Below are 25,383 nucleotides of genomic sequence, written 5' to 3' on the forward strand. Positions count from 1 at the left end.
ATCAATGTGGGCGCTGAGTAGGTTTCTCGTCGATGAGCCTGTCTAATGATGGCAGGTAGACACACTAGCAGCCGTTTGAATGCGGTAAATATCCGTCTCGTCCCATCTAGTAATGGCTCTCGGCATTTAACAGACGCGAACACCGGGATGCGGTAGATATCCGTCTCGTCCCATCTAGTAATGGCTCTCGGCATTTAACAGACGCGAACACCGGGATGCGACGCGGGCGGCGCTCTGAGCCGGTGCGCCGCTTCAATGTCAGCACTAGTTAGAGGTCACGTCCGCTTTGGACCGGCATGAATGCGGCGTTGGCACTCTGGAGCGGCATGAATGCACGGCAAACCTTCGCGCTGTAGAGGGCGCGGGCAAGGGGGAGGGTTTTGGGTGGGTTCGGGGTGTCGCACGCGTGCATGACAAAGGTCCGGAAACCATAATGCCCCCCCCCCCCCAACCCCGTTTGCCTCTAGTTTGCAGGAAAACGAACGTCCACCGCGTTAGATGGCAAAACACGTCCGAACTGCCCAGTCCAGACAGATGCAGACGGTTTGAGGGTTAGCGTTAGAGATGTCCTCGGACATCTTATATTATGGGACGGAGTGAGTACTTAACAGTTATTGTCTTTTATCCGGTGGATTCATTTAATAAACTATGGCCACAATTCCTTTGCATCCTTCCAAATAAGTAAAAATAAATGAATGATGTGGTACAACAAGGCACAACTATTTAATTCACCAAATTATATACCGTGAAACTGCTATTGGCACCATCTTCAAGCGCAATTGGAGTAGTCGAATGGATATGCACCTCACTACTGAATTACAGATAAACCAAGGTGTCTTTTGCATACTTTCCAATGCAAACTTGGCCTTCTCAATCCCGTGCCTTCAGTCCAGAACCAACGGGGATCTTATCACGCACCGTACCACGGTGCAACACTTTGTCAGTTAAGCAACGGTCCAGATCAAATGAGACGAGGACAGCCAATGGACCAGATGAAGGCGGGCAACCAAAGTGATACAGTTACCTCAGTTACTGTTCACCCCCTCAAAAATACTGTTCAGTTTCTTTTACCGAATTACTATTTAACGTTCTCTTATCACTGCTGTAATTTGAACTGGCTATACAAGTAGATGTCCTGGAAATGAGAAGAATAAGAAGGGAAAACAATTATCTCTATGTCATCTGGAATCAACACTAAAGATAACTGAAGGTCCTTTTTCATAATCCGAAATAACGCAAGAAGGTTAACATTGGGAACAGGTGTATATTGTCAGTTCTGATGGTAGAAAGATCCCTAGCCTGCTGGGCCGCAATGATACATCACCACACAACAAGGCATGTAAACGCATCACTCGCTGGGTTGCTTAGCGGTCAGCCCCTTCATGCGTATTGCGTAGCATCAAGACCTCCGAACCGGCGCACTCGCTTATTGAGCTACTGCTTATAACTCATCAACATTTGTGCGGAATATGTAATCCTCGCTTTCGAGCTCTTCATGGAGCATATTGAAGCTTGGAACAGCAGGTAATGTAACTTGGTGACTGTTGGACTCTGGTGACCTTTTGCCCTAAGAGATTTAAGAAAGAACAAGATGAAGAGTAAGGACTTTTGCAAGGAAATTCATAGTACATAGAGTCGGGATGTAACAGAGCAATGCACTTATTCAGTGGCATCACAACTACAAGGAAAAAGTGAAGGGCTCAAATGAAAACCAAATGCTTCGCAAACATTATACCTTCTGAAGGATGTAGAAGAAATAATGGAAGCCATCGCCAAAGGTGTTCCACTCGACAGACCATGTAAACTCAGGTGCTTCGAAAAATCGACGACGGAAGTGTGGCTGCCAAATAGAAAGTAAATTTTTTAGAAAAAGAAGTAAAGCTGCTAAACAAATAAATCACAGTTCATGACCAGTCCCACGTGCTCTTCTCTTCATGATTACTAATTAAAGAGAACCTTCAATTCTTTATATAATATCAAGTTCATAACCATTGTGTGATATTGCTAAACAAAAGGTATATCCTTATTTAGTATCACCTCAATTTCAAATTATAAGATGCTTTGGATATTTCAATATGGACTACATATGGACTAAAATGTGTGAGCAAACACACTAAAGCACATCCGGTTCAGGAAAAAGTTAATACATCTTTTAATTCGGAACAGATGGAGTACTTATGTACAGTGCACAAATAACATATCCACAAACCCAGAAAGAGGATATCATTGGGCATGCAAAGAAACACGTCTGAAATACAAAAGCGATGGCAAATGAAGGGCATGAGAGGGATTCAGACAATTGGATCTCCCAAACCTGTCCAAAGGTAATTGATACAAATTTGCCACCTGGCTTCAAAACCTTGTGGATACCTTCAAGCATTTTGGTTACATTATCCACTGTTGTAGGATTGGGGTTCCATGGATCACCACTGTCCACAAACAACACATCCTGTCAAAGGATATTTCTGTATAAGTCTATAGGCAATATCTAATAATCTAATCACAAGTTTGGATGCTATGAAAGAACAGAGGTGAGGATAAGTCAACAGACATAGTGCATCTTTCTGAGTATTTTTTAAGGTGCTGAGTTAAGTATCTTGATTTTTCAAATTGACTCCTTTCCCCTGGTTGTGCAGCTATCCTAACAGAAAATTTGTTAGGTAATTATCAAGATAACATGCAAATGAATTTTTAACATAGTTACTAACTACGTTTATACTGGACTTCCGTACACATGAGCCTGTCTTCCGCAGCTTTATATATGTGAATGACTGAATGGTCATTCAGATAAGGATAGCAGTAACACAGTATACTGTAAATAGCTACCAGGTCATCTGAAATTTTGTAATAGATGCAACTGTGCATTTCCACTAAAACGCCCAGTAATATTATCACAAACCACTGGTACTATATTTCTCGATGATCTTGATAATGTGTTAACCGTATAGAATCATGTTGCTAATACAGCGAGGGCGGTACACTATTAGCTAAGACAGTCTATCTGCGCACACTTCAGCTGCATTTGGCATTGAGGGGGAGTAGAATAATCTTGTTGGCCTAACAAGCTTTTGCTTATTTTATCGTTTGACTAATCAACTTTTTCCTATTTCTTCGGATATTTTTCCTCAGCAGACTGTACAATGACATCCACTCCAGCCTCTAGGAAAACTTCCTGTGTTTTTTCCTGTGACGCAATCAAACAAACTCAAATCCTGTAGGATTTGAATGGACATGACATTCCATTCCTGTATTTTTCCTATTCCTACGTTTTTACAATCCTGCGAATCAAAGAGACCCTGAGTTCACCACAGCACAGTTCAGGAATGCAAACCAAGTTTTCATGTTGAAGGTGATATTATTGGCGGCATGTCAAATGCAGGTGTGACCAGAAAAAATTCAGTGTTTCAATACACAGTACTAATATGCAACCACAACCTTTGTTGGTTAATATGTTTGTTCTTTCGAGTTGCAGTTAACATTAAGCACAACATAGCTTAGAAAAAATGATAGCACAAAATATTGATAAGTTGGAACAGAGGTAGGCATCAAAGTCTGCAACACGCATACCATGGTCCCTTTCTCGATCACAAGGTCGAAGCTCTCGCTCTCGAACGGAAGGTCAAGCATGTCAGCCACCACCACATCCACACCTTCAGGAAGCAGAAGGCAATTTCTCACTCAAACGGCCAAACGTTGGTGGTAACGAACATGCAGAAAGTACATTCCCGGCCAAACTGGTGAACTGACCACTGGTGCCCTGCTCCGCCAGTCTGTCGCGCATCCTCTGGACGGCGACCGGCGAGAGGTCGATGCAGGTGACGCCGCCGGTGACGCCCTCCCTTAAGAGCTCCTCCCCGAGCCGCGAATTTCCGCAGCCGACCTCCAGAACCTGCGCAGAAATGCAGAACGCGCGACAAATCGCGGCACAGCTCAAATTCAGGAACTCGCGAATTAAGATCCACGAAAGTGATGTGAATAATTGGGGGAAGAGGCGCGGGGAGCACTAACGGAGAGGGAGGGGGAGAGGAGCGGGGCGAGGAGGTGGCGGAAGTGGGAGAAGTCCTTGAACCACTCGTAGTGCTCCTCCTTCCCGAACCGCCCGTCCCTGCGAAGCCACGAGCGAGCTGCGTGAGTCCGCTGCTCCCTGCGCGGTTTGGAGCTCGGAGGAGCGGAGCAGAGCAGGGTGATAAGGACTCGTGAGCTACCAGTAGGAGGGGTCGAGGTAGCCGGATGCGGTGCACGGGGCGACGTCGTCCGCCATCGCCGCCGCGTGCCGGGTGCGGGCGCTTTGCTTGGCGGCCTCTGGCACTGGTGCGGCGTGTGCGGGTAGGCAGGGTGGTTCGTTGAACCCTACGAGGTTCGGGGACGTCTGATCAAAACCTAGGACGGTTCGGTCATGCGGTGTGTGAAATCGGCAACTTTTTCTGTTATTAAGTTGAACGGTGGTCTATCTCATCATTTCAACCCTTCCAGAGGGCTTCGCCAAGGTGATTCCCTCTCTCCATACCTCTTTTTTTTCTGTGTGGAAGGTTTCTCGGCGCTCTTGAGGGTTGCGCAACAGGAGAAGAAAGTCAAGGGCTTGGCATTCGGGAGCAGCGGACCAACGGTGACTCACCTCCTCTTTGCTGATGATAGTGTGGTGTTTGTGGAGGGCTCACGTGATAATTTTGAGGCATTACGCTCCATCCTGAAAAGAGTACGAAGATGCCTCGGGGCAGAAAGTCAACCTCCACAAATCTGCAAATTTTTTTGGGAAAGGAACACCGGACGATAGCAAGGAGGAACTAAAACAAGTGCTAGGGGTTTCGGAAGAGGCATTGAGCGAGAGATATCAGGACTACCCATGATGGTGGGGAAATCGAAGCACGGAACCTTCAAATATGTTGAGACAAGTGCGAGGGGGAAGGTCTCAGGGTGGAAAGGGCAAGGACTCGTTAAGTCGGGCCTCCAATCAACACCAACATTTACCATGAGTTGTTTTCAACTCATGAAGAAAATGTGCGGAAACCTGTCTTCTATTTCATCGAACTTCTGGTGGGGTGAAGCAAATGGTAAAAAGAGAGTGCATTGGATCGCCTGGGAAAAATGTGTGCCAGAAAGCATGAAGGGGGAATGGGGTTCAGAGATCTAGAGGCTTTCAACCAAGCTATGCTTGCCAAACAAGCGTGGCGACTGTTCCAGGAACCAGATTCATTATGTGCACGAGTCTTGAAAGCCCGGTATTATGTTGATGGATCTATTTTGAATGCAACTTGTCCAAGTGGTGGCTCATATACTTTCAAGAGTATTTTGCATGGGAGAGATCTTCTGCTCGATGGTCTGATCTGGAGGATTGGAGACGGCTCCAAAATTAAGATTCATCACGATAACTGGATTCCGAGGAAGGGTAGCTTGAAGCCACTGGGCCAGAGCTACTTACAAGGGATTGTGCGAGTGTGTGACCTGCTGGAAGAAACGGGCAGCTCCTGGGACGTAAACAAAGTGGAAGCTATGTTTCCACCCGATAAGGCTAGAGAGATCACTCAAATCCCAATTGGTGGCCCGGAGATGGATGATTACCATGCATGGAATTACACAAAGAAGGGGGTGTTTACTGTCCGGTCGGCCTACCACTTACGTATGAGTCAGAAACGGATGCGTTCAGGCAGGCCAGAGACCTCGTCATCTGTGGCTGATCACAAATCCTGGCTAAACTTATGGGATACGGTGGCACCAGGCAAGGTCAAGACACACATGTGGAGGTTGATCCACAATGGGCTAGCAGTGGGGCCGGAACTATTAAGGAGGAAAATTAAAGCAGGTGTCTTCTGTCCCGCGTGTGGTCGAGAGGAAACGAATCAACACAGATTCTGGAGCTACTTCCATTCAGCAAAATTTTGGAAGACAATGCACTCGGTATTGGGAGTACCGGTGGCGATCCCACCGGAGTCGGTTTGCTCTCAGAGTACTTTGTCGTGATGGCTCCTGTCGTGGTTCGCAGAAGCATCAGATGATGAACGAGCTGTCCTTGTACAGGGCACGTATGCGCTCTGGTTAGCAAGGAATAATACACGTGATGGCCAGAAGATAGAAGACGCGGACGCGATAGCAAGAAGAGTTGTCAGCTTAATGGAGGAATGGCAGTCCATACATGGCCGGAAATACAAGCCAACGACGGCTGTGGTGAAGGAGAAATGGAGTCCACCACAGGATGGGTGGGTGAAAGTCAATGTGGATGGAGCTACGTCCAAGGTGGGGGAGAATGGTGGCACAGGTGTCGTGCTCAGGAACCATGTTGGTGCATATATGGGTGCAGCATGTCATTTCCTTCCAATGTGCAGCGACCCAGCGACAGTGGAGCTTCGGACTTGCAAAGAAGCAGCTCGGCTGGCAGAAGAGCTGAACATATCGAGCGTACACATCGAGACAGACTGCCGCGATATCGCCTGCAAGCTCCAGAGTAAAGGGAAGGATTTGTCGCCGCTGGGACCGATCGTGGAGGAAGTCAAGCAGATGCTTGCATCGCATGAGAGATGGAAGGTGTCGTGGGTTAGACGAGAGGCAAACAGGGCCGCTCACTTAGTAGCTAGAGAAGCTGTGACAAATAAGCTAGACTATATGTGGCGATTTGTGCCCCCAGATTTCATATTGCATGTGGTTTCGGACGAGATCCCCGCAGGGAATGATTAAATAAAGTTTGATCTTTAGGTTAAAAAAAACCTAGGACGGTTCGGGGATTCGAACTGGGTCCTACTCTCCCCAGTGGTTCACTTAGTTGGGCCAACTCCAACGCGTCGATGCAAGGCAAAAAACACATATTTAACCTGTGGATGAAAAGAATTCACGATCTGAACTGTGTTTGGAAAAAATTCACAAACTGATCGTTTCGTGTGGCGCCTGACAGCCGGTCGCTGCACTACACTATGCAGCGCCTATGTCTTAGGCGCCGCACGCCCGGCCAGCATGGCAGTCGGGGGCCAGGCGCGGACCCACAACCAGCCGTGCAGCGCCTAAGGCATAGGCGCCACACAGTATAATGTGCAGCGCCTAGCGCTTAGGCGCGGCACATTGACTTAAGCCGCATCGGGCCTAGCCCTCCTCAGGCAGTTCTTCCCTCTCCCAGGCAGTTGTTCTCTGTGAACAGAGAGTAGCGGCGGCGCCCCCTTCGATCCCCCACCCCTTTCAGATCTGGAGATTTAAGCTGTGGATTCGATCTCTAATCCCTCCTACCAGGTAAACTCCTCTGTTCCCTTTCTTTTCCTCCGTAAATTCGTTGCCATTTTAGAGATTTGTCCAAGATTGGGTGGAACCCTTGATTTGCTTGGTTTGAATCTTTATTTATCCAAGATTGGGTGTTGTGATTTAGGATGTGTAGTCATAGTGGTACTACCCTAGTATTGTTCATTAGTTCACAATATATGATTCTTGTTAGTGAAACCCTAGATTGTTTTTTAGATATATATGAGATGCCTAGTTTTGTAGATAATTATGATATGTTGAGTTTTGTAGCTATATATGAGATGTTGAGTTTTTTTAGATATATATGAGGTGTTGAGTTTATTTGAAATATGAGATGTTGAGATGAACTCATATGACATAGGAGATATATATGAGAATTTTTCAAATGAGTATTGTAAATCATTTATTCATTGTGTGAGAAGGAGATGTTGAGATTCTTGTAGATGAATACATATGAGATGTTTAGATGAACACATATGAGATGTTTAGTGTATACCGATATTTGAGATTAACTCATATATGTTTATTGTTTGAACTTTGTAAGGATGGTTTGCCTTCTCGACGATGCCTATGACACACGACACCGGGCCCACATGATGCGCGAGAAGGGGATGGTAATAATGAGTAATCTAAATATTGTGCAAATTTGCCTTTAGTTGAAATTGACATGCCCTAAGATTTGTCATTACTTTTTTTTGCAGAAGCTTGATCCTCTGAAAATTCGGTATCACGGGGTCTCTGGTCCTGCCATACCCTACGATGAGCAGTACACACCCTACATCCAGCAGGCAGGACTCCTCTCGTGGATTCAGTTGGTCGGCCGGTCCACGCCGAACCTCAACGCTCCACTGGTGTCCTCTCTTGCTGATCGGTGGAGGCCAGAGACGCACAGTTTCCATCTTCGGACTGGGAAGATGACCGTGACGCTCCAGGATGTATCCTTGATCACCGGTCTTCCTATCGACGGGAGGCCTCTCTGTATGAGCACCGATTCTGATGGGTGGCGCCAGCAGATCGATGACTGCTCTTATCGGTATGTCTCCTACCGAGCCTGAGGTTGATGTAGAGGAGGGAGAAGGAAGAAGAAGAAGAAGAAGGAAAGGAAAGCAGCCAGAGCTACTTTCACGTGGATTCAAAGGAACTTTGCGCATTGCCCTGTGGATGCCACTGATGATGTGATCCAGACACATGCTCGTGTCTATATGTGGTACGTTGTCTCAAGGACTTTGTTTCCTGACGCCACAAGCAAGAACGCTCCATGGATGTGGCTGAAGGCGTTGACCGTCTTCGATAGCAGATGGAGCTGGGGTTCAGTGACTCTTGCCTACTTGTACCAACAGGTAGTTGGCTTGTTTTGTTATCAATTCATTTCTTCATTAGCAATGCAACATTGTTTTCAAGTTAACATTGTTTTCTTTTATATGCAGCTGGACGATGCGTGTTGCAGGATCACATATAGTGCATGCATTGGTGGTAATCTGCTTCTACTTTCAGTATGGAGTTGGGAGCGTCTGCCTGTTGGACGCCCGAAGAGAGTCAAGTTTAATCTTGGGATGAAGATGACGAATTACGGCGCCCCACTTGGGCTTACAAGTGGGATGTGGTATCCGGGATGACGAACGATGTCAATCTCATGTACCAAAAGTACATCGCCGAGTTGGACATGATTACGCCTGAGCAGATAACGAGGACATTACTTCAGTCATTTCTCATGCTTGCCTGAAAAATTGTCATCAATGTTGCGTTGTTCTCCTATTTCATAGGTGGAACGGCAGCCATATGGCCCCAATGACACAGTAGGGTACACCGACGAGTCATCAAGCCGATGTGCTTGCGGGATAGGGATATTTGGCTTATACGGTGCCCACTGATATGCAACTGGGCGGTTGAGCTTCATTTGCCACATCGCGTGTATCGTCAGTTTGGTCTGTTCCAGCCTCACCCGCCGGAATGGGTGGACACGGACAAAGCACTTCATAGGTAAGAGAGCATGAACCGTATTGACTAAGCATCGCCACTCCTTGATTGTGCTAATGTTTGGTTTCTACCATGCAGGTTAGACAGGAGAAAGCAGCAAAAGATAAAGGACTAGGACAAGCATCATGCATCGTATGTTACCCGTTTCCATCTTAGTGTGGAGCAAGCTCGTAACAGTGCACGCGCCCAGTGATGTCTACTACGCAACTTTATTCTTGTAGACACGTGTTGGGCCTCCAAGCGCAGAGTTTTGTAGGACAGTAGCAATTTTCCCTCAAGTGGATGACCTAAGGTTTATCAATCCGTGGGAGGCGTAGGATGAAGATGGTCTCTCTCAAACAACCCTGCAACCAAATAATAAAAAGTCCCTTGTGTCCCAACACACCAAATGCAATGGTAATTTGTATAGGTGCACTAGTTCGGCGAAGAGATGGTGATACAAGTGTAATATGGATAGTAGATATTGATTTTTGTAATAAGAACAATAAAAACAGCAAGGTAGAAATTGATAAATGGAGCACAAACGGTATTGCAATGCTTGAAAATGAGGCCTAGGGTCTATACTTTCGCTAGTGCAATCTCTCAACAATGCTAATATAATTGGATCATATAACCATCCCTCAACGTGCGATGAAGAATCACGCCAAAGTTCCTGTCTAGCGGAGAACATAAGAAGAAATTGTTTGTAGGGTACGAAACCACCTTAAAGTTATTCTTTCCGTTCGATCTATTCAAGAGTCTGTACTAAAATAACACAAAGCTATTCTTTCCGTTCGATCTATACAAGAGTTCGTACTAAAATAACACCATATGATACGCATCAACCAACTCTAATGTCACCTAGATACTCCAATGTCACCACAAGTATCCATGAGTTAATTATACGATACGCATCAAACCATTTTAGATTCATAATACTCAATCCAACACAAAGAACCTCAAAGAGTGCCCCAAGATTTCTACCGGAGAAAACAAAAGACGAGAACGTGCATCAACCCCTATGCATAGATTACCCCAATGTCACCTCGGAAATCCGTGAGTTGAGTGCCAAAACACATATCAAGTGAATCAATATGATACCCCATTGTCACCACGGGTATTCATAGCAAGACATACATCAAGTGCTCTCAAATCCATAAAAGTATTCAATCCAATAAAACAAAATCTCAAAGGGAAAACTCAATTCACAACAAGATAGAGAGGGGAAAACACCATATGATCCGACTATGTTAACAAAGCCCGCGATACATCAAGATCGTGCCATCTTGAAAGTGCAACTATCCCTGGGTGGTTTTGCTAATTACTAACAACATATAGCTCATTGAACTAATGCCATTTCAAGATAAATATTTCAGGAAAGTTCAATGATTGGCATGGCATGGATTAGGAATGTGGACCCCTCAAAATGCTACGGACAAAAGATTGACTCAAGCTCTAAAGCTCAAGACTCTACATTTTCATTTTAGTGATCCAAGATCACATTGAGTCCATAGGAAAAGCCAATACTATTAAAAGGGGATGAGGTGTTGCTTAATGGGTTTCTTGCTCAAAATGCTTAGTGATATGCTCAAAAGCCCTCAACCACTTTCTCATATCCACATATGTCCCAAACCAAAAGTCAAACTCGGCCCCACCGAAACTTTCTATCCAGCGCCACCGAGTTCAGTTGACATAGCCACTGCCACAAACCCTAGTCACTTCGGTTTCACCGATAGGGATCTCGGTCTCACCGAGATGGATTGCAAACTCTCTGTTTCCCTTCGTAACATTTCGGTCCAACCGAGATGAGCGATCGGTCCCACCAAGTTCGCAATGCAAACTCTCTGTTTCCCCTTCGTAACGTTTCGGTCTCGCCGAGATGAGCGAATCGGTCCCACCGAGTTTGCCTGACCAACTCTCTGGTTAGCTTATTACCAAAATCGGTCCCACCGAGTTTGTGTAATCGGTCTCACCGAGATTACGTTATGCCCTAACCCCAATGAAATCGGTCCCACCGAGTTGACATGTCGGTCCCACCGAAAAGCCTAATGTTCACATTTTGAACTAAATCGGTCCGACCGAGTTCTCTGATTCGGTCCCACCGAGTTTGGTGATTTGTGTGTAACGGTTAGATCTTGTGTGGAGGCTATATATACCCCTCCACCCACTCTTAATTCATGGAGAGAGCCATCAGAACATGCCTACACTTCCAACATACATTTTCTAAGAGAGAACCACCTACACTTGTGTTGAGGTCAAGATATTCCATTCCAACCACATAAATCTTGATCTCTAGCCTTCCCCAAGTTGCTTTCCACTCAAATCATCTTTCCACCAAATCCAATCCTATGAGAGAGAGTTGAGTGTTGGGGAGACTATCATTTGAAGCACAAGAGCAAGGAGTTCATCATCAACACACCATCTATTACCTTTTGAAGAGTGGTGTCTCCTAGATTGGGAGAGACATCCGAATGTGCCTACACTTCCAGCATTCATTTTCTAAGAGAGAACCACCTACTCATGTGTTGAGACCAAGACATTCCAATCCAACCACAAGAATCTTGATCTCTAGCCTTCCCCAAGTTGCTTTCCACTCAAATAATCTTTCCACCATATCCAAATCTGTGAGAGAGAGGTGAGTGTTGGGGAGACTATCATTTGAAGCACAAGAGCAAGGAGTTCATCATCAACACACCATCTATTACCTTTTGGAGAGTGGTGTCTCCTAGATTGGTTAGGTGTCACTTGGGAGCCTCCGTCAAGATTGTGGAGTTGAACCAAGGAGTTTGTAAGGGCAAGGAGATTGCCTACTTCGTGAAGATCTACCCAAGTGAGGCAAGTCCTTCGTGGGTGATGGCCATGGTGGGATAGACAAGGTTGCCTCTTCATGGAACCTTCGTGGGCGGAGCCCTCCGTGGACTCGCGCAGCCGTTACCCTTCGTGGGTTGAAGTCTCCATCAACGTGGATGTACGATAGCGCCACCTACCGGAACCACGCCAAAAATCTCCGTGTCTACATTGCGTTTGCTCCCTCCAAACTCCTCCCCTTTACCTTCATATGCAATGATTTACATTCCGCTCCTATACTCTTAGAATTGCATGTGTAGGTTGATTGCTTGACTTGTGATAAGTTGCTAAAATCTGCCAAGACTTAAAAATGAGAAAAGGCTAGATTTTTATTTGGTCAATTAGTCTAATCACCCCCCTCTAGACATTCTTTCGATCCTACAAGTGGTAGTAGAGCTTTGGTCTCCATTTGCCTTAATTTCCATAGCTTTGGTGATCATAGCCTTGGTTTCACAACCTAGGAGAGTATGGTGTCTAACGAGGGAAATTATCACCGTAGAGGTCCTTACTTTGATGGTACAAATTTTGCTAGTTGGAAGCATCAGATGAAAATGCATATTCTTGGACATAACCCCGCCGTTTGGGCTATTGCGTGTATTGGCTTGCAAGGTGAATTCTTTGATGGGAGAGAACCGAACCGTGAAGCTACCGCGGAAGAGTTGAAGATGCTGCAATACAATGCTCAAGCTTGTGATATCCTCTTCAATGGATTGTGCCCCGAAGAATTCAACAAAATCAGCCGTCTTGAGAATGCAAAGGAAATTTGGGATACTTTGATTGATATGCACGAGGGTACCGACTCCATCAAGGAATCCAAATTGGATGTGCTTCAAAGTCAGCTTGACAAGTTCAAAATGAAGGATGGTGAAGGTGTCGCTGAAATGTACTCTAGGCTTGCTCTCATCACAAATGAGATTGCCGGCTTAGGAAGTGAAGAAATGACCGATAGATTCATCATCAAGAAGATCCTAAGAGCCTTGGATGGAAAATATGATACCGTGTGCACATTGATCCAAATGATGCCCAATTACAAAGATCTCAAGCCTACGGAAGTCACTGGAAGAATTGTTGCTCATGAGATGTCACTCAAGGATAAGGAAGAGCTTCACAACAAGTCAAGTGGTGCTTACAAAGCCTCATGTGACGCTCCCACATCATCAAGTGAGAAACAAACCTTCAATGAAGAATTGAGCCTAATGGTGAAGAACTTCAGCAAGTTCTACAAGAGTAGAAGCAAGGAGAGAAGTTCCAAGTCAAGGTCCTACAATGACAAAAGATCTTCAAGTCGTGAACGTAATTGCTACAATTGTGGAAGACCCGGACACTACTCCAATGAGTGTACAGCTCCCTACAAAAGAAGAGAAGATTCTCCCAAAAGAAGAAGTAGAAAAGAAGAATCTCCACCAAGAGAGAGAAGGAGTAGAGATGATCGTTATGAATGAAGAACCTCTCGGAGAAGCAAGGATTCAGAAAGGAAGGACAAATCATCAAAGAGCTACACAAAACGAAGACATCAAGCTCATGTTGGTGAATGGGTATCCGGCTCCGACTCCGACCATCACTCCGAAAGAAGTTATCACTCCGACTCCGAATATACTCAAGATGAAGGTGTTGCCGGTCTAGCACTTGTCTCAACCAACTCCTATGACATATTTGAATCACCGAATGAAGGAATTGGAAGTTGCTTCATGGCTAAAGGCCCAAAGGTATCACACCCCGAGTATGTTGATTTCAACAGTGATGAAGATGATTTGCTAGGTGATGATGATTTACTTGTTGACAACTCTAGTGATGAAAACTATGATGAACTTGCTATTAATCATGCTAATCAAGATAAAACAAATGATGATGATAAGAAGGAGATGGAGCGTCTAACTAAAGAACTAAACACTCTTAAGTTAGCTCATGAAACTACCTTGGAAGATTATCGAGAACTTTTAAAGACTCATGAGAAGCTACGCTTTGAAAACCTCAACCTTGAGCAAGAGCATGAGTTCTTAAAGGCAATCAATGATGATCTTCGCAAGAAAAGTCCTTCTTACATTGCCAAGCGTTTACTCATATCTGCTTACTGAAGGAAATATGCCCTAGAGGCAATAATAAATTTGTTATTTATATTTCCTTATATCATGATAAATGTTTATTATTCATGCTAGAATTGTATTAACCGAAGACTTAGTACATGTGTGAATACATAGACAAACAGAGTGTCACTAGTATGCCTCTACTTGACTAGCTCGTTGAATCAAAGATGGTTAAGTTTCCTAGCCATAGACATGAGTTGTCATTTGATTGACGGGATCACATCATTAGAGAATGATGTGATTGACTTGACCCATTCCGTTAGCTTAGCACTTGATCGTTTAGTATGTTGCTATTGCTTTCTTCATGACTTATACATGTTCCTATAACTATGAGATTATGCAACTCCCGAATACCGGAGGAACACTTTGTGTGCTACCAGACGTCACAACGTAACTGGGTGATTATAAAGGTGCTCTACAGGTGTCTCCGATGGTACTTGTTGAGTTGGCATAGATCAAGATTAGGATTTGTCACTCCGATTGTCGGAGAGGTATCTCTGGGCCCTTTGGTAATGCACATCACTATAAGCCTTGCAAAGAATGTGACTAATGAGTTAGTTGCAGGATGATGCATTACGGAACGAGTAAAGAGACTTGTCGGTAACGAGATTAAACTAGGTATTGAGATACCGACGATCGAATCTCGGGCAAGTAACATACCGATGACAAAGGGAACAATGCATGTTGTTATGCGGTTTGACTGATAAAGATCTTCGTAGAATATGTAGGAGCCAATATGAGCATCCAGGTTCCGCTATTGGTTATTGACCGGAGACGTGTCTCGGTCATGTCTACATAGTTTCGAACCCGTAGGGTCCGCACGCTTAACGTTTGGTGACGATCGGTAATATGAGTTTATGTGTTTTGATGACCGAAGGTAGTTCGGAGTCCCAGATATGATCACGGACATTACGAGGAGTCTCGAAATGACCGAGACATAAAAATCGATATATTGGAAGCCTATATTTGGACATCGGAATAGTTCCGGGTGAAATCGGGATTTTACCGGAGTGCCGGGGGGGGGGGGGGGGGTTACCGGAACCCCCGGGGGCTAATGGGCCTTGTTGGGCCCTAGTGGAGAGAGAGAGAGAGGGGCCAGCCAGGGCAAGAGTCGCGCCCCCTCCCCTTGAGTCCGAATAGGACAAGGAAGGGGGGCCGCGCCCCCCTTGCCTTTCCCCTCTCCCACTCCTTCCTTCCCCCTCCTTCTTGGACTAGGAAAGGGAGGGGCAAACCTACTTGGAGTAGGTTTCCCCCTCCTAGGGCGCGCCACCCCCTTGGCCGGCCCTCTCCTCCTCCCCCCTTTATATACGGAGGAGGGGGCACCCCATAGACACAACAATTGATCTCTTGATCTCTTAGCCGTGTGCGGTGCCCCCCTCCACCATAATCCACCTCGATAATATCGTAGCGGTGCTTAGGCGAAGCCCTGCGTCGGTAGAACATCATCATCGTCACCACGCCGCCGTGTTGACGGAACTCTCCCTCAAAGCTCGGCTGGATCGGAGTTCGAGGGACGTCATCGAGCTGAACGTGTGCTGAACTCGGAGGTGCCGTGCGTTCGGTACTTGATCGGTCAGATCGTGAAGATGTACGACTACATCAACCGCGTTGTGCTAACACTTCCGCTAGACCGAAAGCGGAAGTGTTAGCACAACGCGGTTGATGTAGTCGTACATCTTCACGATCTGACCGATCAAGTACCGAACGCACGGCACCTCCGAGTTCAGCACACGTTCAGCTCGATGACGTCCCTCGAACTCCGATCCAGCCGAGCTTTGAGGGAGAGTTCCGTCAACACGGCGGCGTGGTGACGATGATGATGTTCTACCGACACAGGGCTTCGCCTAAGCACCGCTACGATATTATCGAGGTGGATTATGGTGGAGGGGGGCACCGCACACGGCTAAGAGATCAAGAGATCAATTGTTGTGTCTATGGGGTGCCCCCCTCCTCCGTATATAAAGGGGGGGAGGAGGAGAGGGCCGGCTAAGGGGAGGAGGCGCGCCCAAGGGGGGCAATCCTACTCCAAGTAGGATTCCCCCCTCTTTCCTAGTCCAAGTAGGAGAGGGGAAGGAAGGGAAGGAGAAGGAGAAGGAAGGAGAGGGAGGAAAAGGAGGAAAGGGGGGCCGGCCCCCTAGTCCAATTTAGTTTGGGCTAGGGGGGCGCGCGCCCTGCCTCCTCTCTTCCACCACTTGGCCCATGAGGCCCATTGCTTCTTCCTCGTATTCCCGTAACTCCCCGGTACTCCCGAAAATACCCGAATCACTCGGAACCTTTCCGATGTCCGAATATAGTCGTCCAATATATCGATCTTTACGTCTCGACCATTTCGAGACTCCTCGTCATGTCTCCGATCTCATCTGGGACTCCGAACTACCTTCGGTACATCAAATCACATAAACTCGTAATATAACCGTCATCAAACTTTAAGTGTGCGGACCCTACGGGTTCGAGAACTATGTAGACATGACCGAGACACATCTCCGGTCAATAACCAATAGCGGAACCTGGATGCTCATATTGGCTCCCACATATTCTACGAAGATCTTTATCGGTCAAACCGCATAACAACATATGTTGTTCCCTTTGTCATCGGTATGTTACTTGCCCGAGATTCGATCGTCGGTATCTCAATACCTAGTTCAATCTCGTTACCGACAAGTCTCTTTACTCGTTCCGTAATACATCATCCCGCAACTAACTCATTAGTTACAATGCTTGCAAGGCTTATAGTGATGTGCATTACTAAGTGGGCCCAGAGATACCTCTCCGACAATCGGAGTGACAAATCCTAATCTCGAAATACGCCGACCCAACAAGTACCTTCGGAGACACCTGTAGAGCACCTTTATAATCACCCAGTTACGTTGTGACGTTTGGTAGCACACAAAGTGTTCCTTCGGTAAACGGGAGTTGCATAATCTCATAGTCATAGGGACATGTATAAGTCATGAAGAAAGCAGTAGCAACATACTAAACGATCGAGTGCTAAGCTAACAGAATGGGTCAAGTCAATCACATCATTCTCCTAATGATGTGATCCCGTTAATCAAATGACAACTCATGTCTATGGCTAGGAAACATAACCATCTTTGATCAACGAGCTAGTCAAGTAGAGGCATACTAGTGACTCTCTGTTTGTCTATGTATTCACACATGTATCATGTTTCCGGTTAATACAATTCTAGCATGAATAATAAACATTTATCATGAAATAAGGAAATAAATAATAACTTTATTATTGCCTCTAGGGCATATTTCCTTCAGTCTCCCACTTGCACTAGAGTCAATAATCTAGTTCACATCACCATGTGATTTAACACCAATAGTTCACAACTTTATGTGATTAGTTCACATCTCCATGTGACTAACACCCAAAGGGTTTACTAGAGTCAATAGTCTAGTTCACATCGTCATGTGACCAACACCCAAAGGGTTCACTAGAGTCAATAATCTAGTTCACATCGCTATGTGATTAACACCCAAAGAGTACTAAGGTGTGATCATGTTTTGCTTGTGAGATAAGTTTAGTCAACGGGTCTGCCATATTCAGATCCGTATGTATTTTGCAAATTTCTATGTCTACAATGCTCTGCATGGAGCTACTTTAGCTAATTGCTCCCACTTTCAATATGTATCCAGATGAAGACTTAGAGTCATCTGGATCAGTGCCAAAACTTGTATCGACGTAACCCTTTTACGACGAACCTTTTATCACCTCCATAATCGAGAAACATATCCTTATTCCACTAAGGATAATTTTGACCGCTGTCCAGTGATCTACTCCTAGATCACTATTGTACTTCCTTGCCAAAATCAGTGTAGGGTATACAATAGATCTGGTACATAGCATGGCACACTTTATAGAACCTATGGCTGAGGCATAGGGAATGACTTTCATTCTCTTTCTATCTTCTGCCGTGGTCGGGCTTTGAGTCTTACTCAATTTCACACCTTGTAACACAGGCAAGAACTCTTTCTTTGACTGTTCCATTTTGAACTACTTCAAAATCTTGTCAAGGTATGTACTCATTGAAAAAACTTATCAAGCGTTTTGATCTATCTCTATAGATCTTGATGCCCAATATGTAAGAAGCTTCACCGAGGTCTTTCTTTGAAAAACTCCTTTCAAACACTCCTTTATGCTTTGCAGAATAATTCTACATTATTTCCGATCAACAATATGTCATTCACATATACTTATCAGAAATGTTGTAGTGCTTCCACTCACTTTCTTGTAAATACAGGCTTCACCGCAAGTCTGTATAAAACTATATGCTTTGGTCAACTCATCAAAGCGTATATTCCAACTCCGAGATGCTTGCACCAGTCCATAGATGGATCGCTGGAGCTTGCACATTTTGTTAACACCTTTAGGATCGACAAAACCTTCTGGTTGCATCATATACAACTCTTCTTTAATAAATCAATTAAGGAATGCAGTTTTGTTTATCCATTTGCCAGATTTCATAAAATGCGGCAATTGCTAACATGATTCGGATAGACTTAAGCATAGATATGAGTGAGAAACTCTCATCGTAGTCAACATCTTGAACTTGTCGAAAACCTTTTGCGACAATTCTAGCTTTGTAGATAGTAACACTACTATCAGCGTCCGTCTTCCTCTTGAAGATCCATTTAATCTCAATGGCCCGCCGATCATTTGGGCAAGTCAATCAAAGTCCATGCTTCACACACAGGTGGCTGGCGGCTGGCAGTTTCTCCAACTTTAGTTGAATCGAGTGTGGCTACGCCCGGTCCTTGTGTAGGTTAAAACATCACATACTTGACGAAATATCGTTGTGGTTTTGATGCGTAGGTAAGAACGGTTCTTGCTCAGCTCGTAGCAGTCATGTAAAACTTGCAACAACAAAGTAGAGGACGTCTAACTTGTTTTTGCAGGGCATGCTATGATGTGATATGGTCAAGACATGATGCTAAATTTTATTGTATGACATGATCATGTTTTGTAACAAAGTTATCGGCAACTAGCAGGAGCCATATGGTTGTCGCTTTATTGTATGAAATGCAATCGCCATGTAATTGCTTTACTTTATCACTAAGCGGTAGCGATAGTCGTAGAAGCAATAGTTGGCAAGACGACAACGATGCTACGATGGAGATCAAGGTGTCATGCCGGTGACGATGGTGATCATGACGGTGCTTCGGAGATGGAGATCACAAGCACAAGATGATGATGGCCATATCATATCACTTATATTGATTGCATGTGATGTTTATCTTTTATGCATCTTATCTTGCTTTGATTGACGGTAGCATTATAAGATGATCTCTCACTAAATTTCAAGATAAAAGTGTTCTCCCTGAGTATGCACCATTGCCAAAGTTCGTCGTGCCCAGACACCACGTGATGATCGGGTGTGATAAGCTCTACGTCCATCTACAACGGGTGCAAGCCAGTTTTGCACACGCAGAATACTCGGGTTAAACTTGACGAGCCTAGCATATGCAGATATGGCCTCGGAACACTGAGACCGAAAGGTCGAGCGTGAATCATATAGTAGATATGATCAACATAGTGATGTTCACCATTGAAAACTACTCCATCTCACGTGATGATCGGACATGGTGTACTTGATATGGATCACGTGATCACTTAGATGATTAGAGGGATGTCTATCTAAGTGGGAGTTCTTAAGTAATTTGATTAATTGAACTTTAATTTATCATGAACTTAGTACCTGATAGTATTTTGCATGTCTATGTTGTTGTAGATAGATGGCTCGTGCTGTTGTTCCGTTGAATTTTAATGCGTTCCTTGAGAAAGCAAAGTTGAAAGATGATGGTAGCAATTACACGGACTGGGTCCGTAACTTGAGGATTATCCTCATTGCTGCACAGAAGAATTACGTCCTGGAAGCACCGCTAGGTGTACCACCCGCGCCGGCAACTGCAGACATTGTGAATGCCTGGCAGTCGCATGTTGATGACTACTCGATAGTTCAATGTGCCATGCTTTACGGCTTAGAACCGGGACTTCAACGACGTTTCGAACGTCATGGAGCATATGAGATGTTCCAGGAGTTGAAGTTAATATTTCAAGCAAATGCCCGGATTGAGAGATATGAAGTCTCCAATAAGTTCTATAGCTGCAAGATGGAGGAGAATAGTTCTGTCAGTGAACATATACTCAGAATGTCTGGGTACTACAATCACTTGATTCAACTGGGAGTTAATCTTCTGGATGATAGTGTCATTGACAGAATTCTTCAATCACTGCCACCAAGCTACAAGAGCTTCGTGATGAACTATAATATGCAAGGGATGGATAAGACAATTCCCGAGCTCTTCGCGATGCTAAAGGCAGCGGAGGTAGAAATCAAGAAGGAGCATCAAGTGTTGATGGTCAACAAGACCACCAGTTTCAAGAAGAAGGTTAAAGGGAAGAAAGGGAACTTCAAGAAGAATGACAAGCAAGTTGCTGCTCAAGTGAAGAAGCCCAAGTCTGGACCTAAGCCTGAGACTGAGTGCTTCTACTGCAAAGGGACTGGTCACTGGAAGCGAAACTGCCCCAAGTATTTGGCGGATAAGAAGGATGGCAAGGTGAACAAAGGTATATGTGATATACATGTTATTCATGTGTACCTTACTAATGCTCGCAGTAGCACCTGGGTATTTGATACTGGTTCTGTTGCTAATATTTGCAACTCGAAACAGGGACTACGGATTAAGCGAAGATTGGCTAAGGACGAAGTGACGATGCGCGTGGGAAATGGTTCCAAAGTCGATGCGATCGCGGTCGGCACGCTACCTCTACATCTACCTTCACAGATGATTTAAGCAGATATGGGTATATCTACTTGATGAAACATAAGTCTGAAACATTTGAAAAGTTCAAAGAATTTCGGTGTGAAGTGCAAAATCATCGTAACAAGAAATAAAGTTTCTACGATCTGATCGTGGAGGAGAATATTTGAGTTACGAGTTTGGTCTTCATTTGAAACAATGCGGAATAGTTCCGCAACTCACGCCACCCGGAACACCACAGCGTAATGGTGTGTCCGAACGTTGTAATCGTACTTTACTAGATATGGTGCGATCTATGATGTCTCTTACTGATTTACCGCTATCGTTTTGGGGTTGTGCTTTAGAGACAGCTGCATTCACGTTAAATAGGGCACCATCTTAGTCCGTTGAGACGACGCCTTATGAACTGTGGTTTGGCAAGAAACCGAAGTTGTCGTTTCTTAAAGTTTGGGGCTGCGATGCTTATGTGAAAAAGCTTCAACCTGATAAGCTCGAACCCAAATCGGAGAAATGTGTCTTCATAGGATACCCAAAGGAGGCTGTTGGGTACACCTTCTATCACAGATCCGAAGGCAAGACATTCGTTGCTAAGAATGGATCCTTTCTAGAGAAGGAGTTTCTCTCGAAAGAAGTGAGTGGGAGGATAGTAGAACTTGATGAGGTAACTGTACATGCTCCCTTATTGGAAAGTAGTTCATCACAATTTTTTTTCCTGTGACTCCTACACCAATTAGTGAGGAAGCTAATGATGATGATCATGTAACTTCAGATCAAGTTACTACTGAACCTCGTAGGTCAACCAGAGTAAGATCCACACCAGAGTGGTACGGTAATCCCGCTCTGGAGGTCATGTTACTTGACCATGACGAACCTACGAACTATGAGGAAGCGATGATGAGCCCAGATTAAGCAAAATGGCTTGAGGCCATGAAATCTGAGATGGGATCCTTGTATGAGAACAAAGTGTGGACTTTGGTTGACTTGCCCGATGATCGGCAAGCCATCGAGAATAAATGGATCTTCAAGAAGAAGACAGACGCTGACGGTAATGCTACTGTCTACAAAGCTCGACTTGTTGCGAAAGGTTTTCGACAAGTTCAAGGAGTTGACTATGATGAGACTTTCTCACCTGTAGCGATGCCTAAGTCCGTCGGAATCATGTTAGCAATTGCCGCATTTTATGATTATGAAATTTGGCAAATGGATGTAAAGACTGCGTTCCTGAATGGATTTCTGGAAGAAGAGTTGTATATGATGCAACCTGAAGGTTTTATCGATCCAAAGGATGCTAACAAAGTGTGCAAGCTCCAGCGATCCATCTATGGACTAGTGCAAGCATCTCGGAGTTGGAATAAACGTTTTGATAGTGTGATCAAAGCATATGGTTTTATATAGACTTTTGGAGAAGCCTGTATTTACAAGAAAGTGAGTGGGAGCTCTGTAGCATTTCTAATATTATATGTGGATGACATATTGTTGATTGGAAATGATATAAAATTTCTGGATAGCATAAAAGGATACTTGAATAAGAGTTTTTCAATGAAAGACCTCGGTGAAGCTGCTTATATATTGGGCATCTAGATCTATAGAGATAGATCAAGACGCTAAATTGGACTTTCACAAAGCACATACCTTGATAAAGTTTTGAAGAAGTTCAAAATGGATCAAGCAAAGAAAGGGTTCTTGCCTGTGTTACAAGGTGTGAAGTTGAGTCAGACTCAATGCCCGACCACTGCAGAAGATAGGGAGAAAATGAAAGATGTTCCCTATGCTTCAGCCATAGGCTCTATCATGTATGCAATGTTGTGTACCAGACCTGATGTGTGCCTTGCTATTAGCTTAGCAGGGAGGTACCAAAATAATCCAGGTGTGGATCACCGGACAGCGGTCAAGAACATCCTGAAATACCTGAAAAGGACTAAGGATATGTTTCTCGTTTATGGAGGTGACAAAGAGCTCGTCGTAAATGGTTACGTCGATGCAAGCTTTGACACTGATCCGGATGACTCTAAGTCACAAACCAGATACGTGTTTATATTGAACGGTGGAGCTGTCAGTTGGTGCAGTTCTAAGCAAAGCGTCGTGGTGGGATCTACGTGTGAAGCAGAGTACATAGCTGCTTCAGAAGCAGCAAATGAAGGAGTCTGGATGAAGGAGTTCATATCCGATCTAGGTGTCATACCTAGTGCATCGGGTCCAATGAATTTTTTTGTGACAATACTGGTGCAATTTCCTTGGCAAAGGAATCCATATTTCACAAGAGAACCAAGCACATCGAGAGACGCTTCAATTCCATCCACGACCAAGTCAAGGAGGGAGACATAGAGATTTGTAAGATACATACGGATCTGAATGTTGCAGACCCGTTGACTAAGCCTCTCTCACGAGGAAAACATGATCAACACCAAGACTCCATGGGTGTTAGAATCATTATTGTGTAATCTAGATTATTGACTCTAGTGCAAGTGGGAGACTGAAGGAAATATGCCCTAGAGGCAATAATAAAGTTGTTATTTATATTTCCTTATATCATGATAAATGTTTATTATTCATGCTAGAATTGTATTAACCGGAAACTTAGTACATGTGTGAATACATAGGCAAACAGAGTGTCACTAGTATGCCTCTACTTAACTAGCTCGTTGAATCAAAGATGGTTAAGTTTCCAGCCATAGACATGAGTTGTCATTTGATTAACGGGATCACATCATTAGAGAATGATGTGATTGACTTGACCCATTCCGTTAGCTTAGCACTTGATCGTTTAGTATGTTGCTATTGCTTTCTTCATGACTGATACATGTTCCTATGACTATGAGATTATGCAACTCCCGAATACCAGAGGAACACTTTATGTGCTACCAAACGTCACAACGTAACTGGGTGATTATAAAGGTGCTCTACAGGTGTCTCCGATGGTACTTGTTGAGTTGGCATAGATCGAGACTAGGATTTGTCACTCCGATTGTCGGAGAGGTATCTCTGGGCCCTCTCGGTAATGCACATCACTATAAGCCTTGCAAGCAATGTGACTAATGAGTTAGTTGCGGGATGATGCATTACGGAACGAGTAAAGAGACTTGCCGGTAATGAGATTAAACTAGGTATTGAGATACCGACGATCGAATCTCGGGCAAGTAACATACCGATGACAAAGGGAACAACGTATGTTGTTATGCAGTTTGACCGATAAAGATCTTCGTAGAATATGTAGGAGCCAATATGAGCATCCAGGTTCCGCTATTGGTTATTGACCGGAGACGTGTCTCGGTCATGTCTACATAGTTCTCGAACCCGTAGGGTCCGCACGCTTAACGTTCGGTGACGATCGGTAATATGAGTTTATGTGTTTTGATGAACCGAAGGTAGTTCGGAGTCTCGGATATGATCACGGACATGACGAGGAGTCTCGAAATGATCGAGACATAAAGATCGATATACTGGAAGCCTATATTTGGACATCGGAATAGTTCCGGGTGAAATCGGGATTTTACCGGAGTGCCGGGGGGGTTACCGGAACCCCCCGGGGGCTAATGGGCCTTGTTGGGCCCTAGTGGAGAGAGAGAGAGGGGCCGACCAAGGCAGGCCGCGCGCCCCCTCTCCTTGAGTCCGAATAGGACAAGGAAGGGGGGGGCGGCGCCCCCCTTGCCTTTCCCCTCTCCCACTCCTTCCTTCCCCCTCCTAGTGGGACTAGGAAAGGGGAGTCCTACTCCCACTAGGAGGAGGACTCCTCCTCTTGGCGCGCCCTCCTAGGGCCGGCCGGCCTCCCCCTTTCTCCTTTATATACGGGGGCAGGGGGCACTCCAAGACACAGAAGTTGATCAGTTGATCTTTTAGCCGTGTGCGGTGCCCCCTCCACCATAATCCACCTCGGTCATATCGTAGCGGTGCTTAGGCGAAGCCCTGCATCGGTAGCATCATCACTCACTGTCATTACGCCGTCGTGCTGACGGAACTCTCCCATGAAGCTCTGCTGGATCGGAGTTCATGGGACGTCACCGAGCTGAATGTGTGCTGAACTCGGAGGTGTCGTGCGTTTGGTACTTGGATCGGTCAGATCGTGAAGACGTACGACTACATCAACCACGTTCTCATAACGCTTCTGCTTACGGTCTACGAGGGTACATGGACAACACTCCCCCCTCTCGTTGCTATGCATCACCATGATCTTGCATGTGCGAAGGAATTTTTTTGAGATTACTACGTTCCCCAACACTTACATGCCACAAGTAAAAGTAACAAGAGTAAGAAAGATTCTTCATCTAGTAGTAACAATAATCATGCTAAATCAAATATTGTTGCTTCTAGTAGTTCTCTTGATTCCACCAATGATTCTCTTAGCCAAGTTACACTTGAGCAAGAAAATAGCTTATTGAAGGGAATTATAGAGAAAGGTGTTTACAAGAGCCTTGTCGGAAGTAAGCAATTTGAGGAAATTGTACGCAAGCAAGGAAGACACCGGAAGAATCAAGGTGTTGGTTTTGAACGAAAGTTCAATGCCAATGGAGTT

General features: G+C 44.9%; 1 protein-coding gene across 1 annotated transcript; it reads right to left on the minus strand.

Moving 5' to 3' along the window:
• Positions 1-1,061: 1,061 nt before the first annotated feature.
• On the minus strand, positions 1,062-4,399 carry LOC109756882 (uncharacterized). The gene is made up of 7 exons (XM_020315717.4): positions 4,206-4,399; positions 4,009-4,105; positions 3,748-3,889; positions 3,568-3,650; positions 2,315-2,449; positions 1,736-1,840; positions 1,062-1,567 (listed from the first exon to the last, which is right to left on the minus strand). Exons 1-7 carry the CDS (start codon positions 4,259-4,261, stop codon positions 1,442-1,444), a joined length of 744 nt encoding a protein of 247 aa, XP_020171306.1. The 5' UTR covers positions 4,262-4,399; the 3' UTR covers positions 1,062-1,441.
• Between the last annotated feature and the right edge of the window lie 20,984 nt (positions 4,400-25,383).

The sequence above is a fragment of the Aegilops tauschii genome, chromosome 2 (genome assembly GCF_002575655.3).
Source record: "Aegilops tauschii subsp. strangulata cultivar AL8/78 chromosome 2, Aet v6.0, whole genome shotgun sequence".
Lineage (NCBI taxonomy): Eukaryota > Viridiplantae > Streptophyta > Magnoliopsida > Poales > Poaceae > Aegilops > Aegilops tauschii.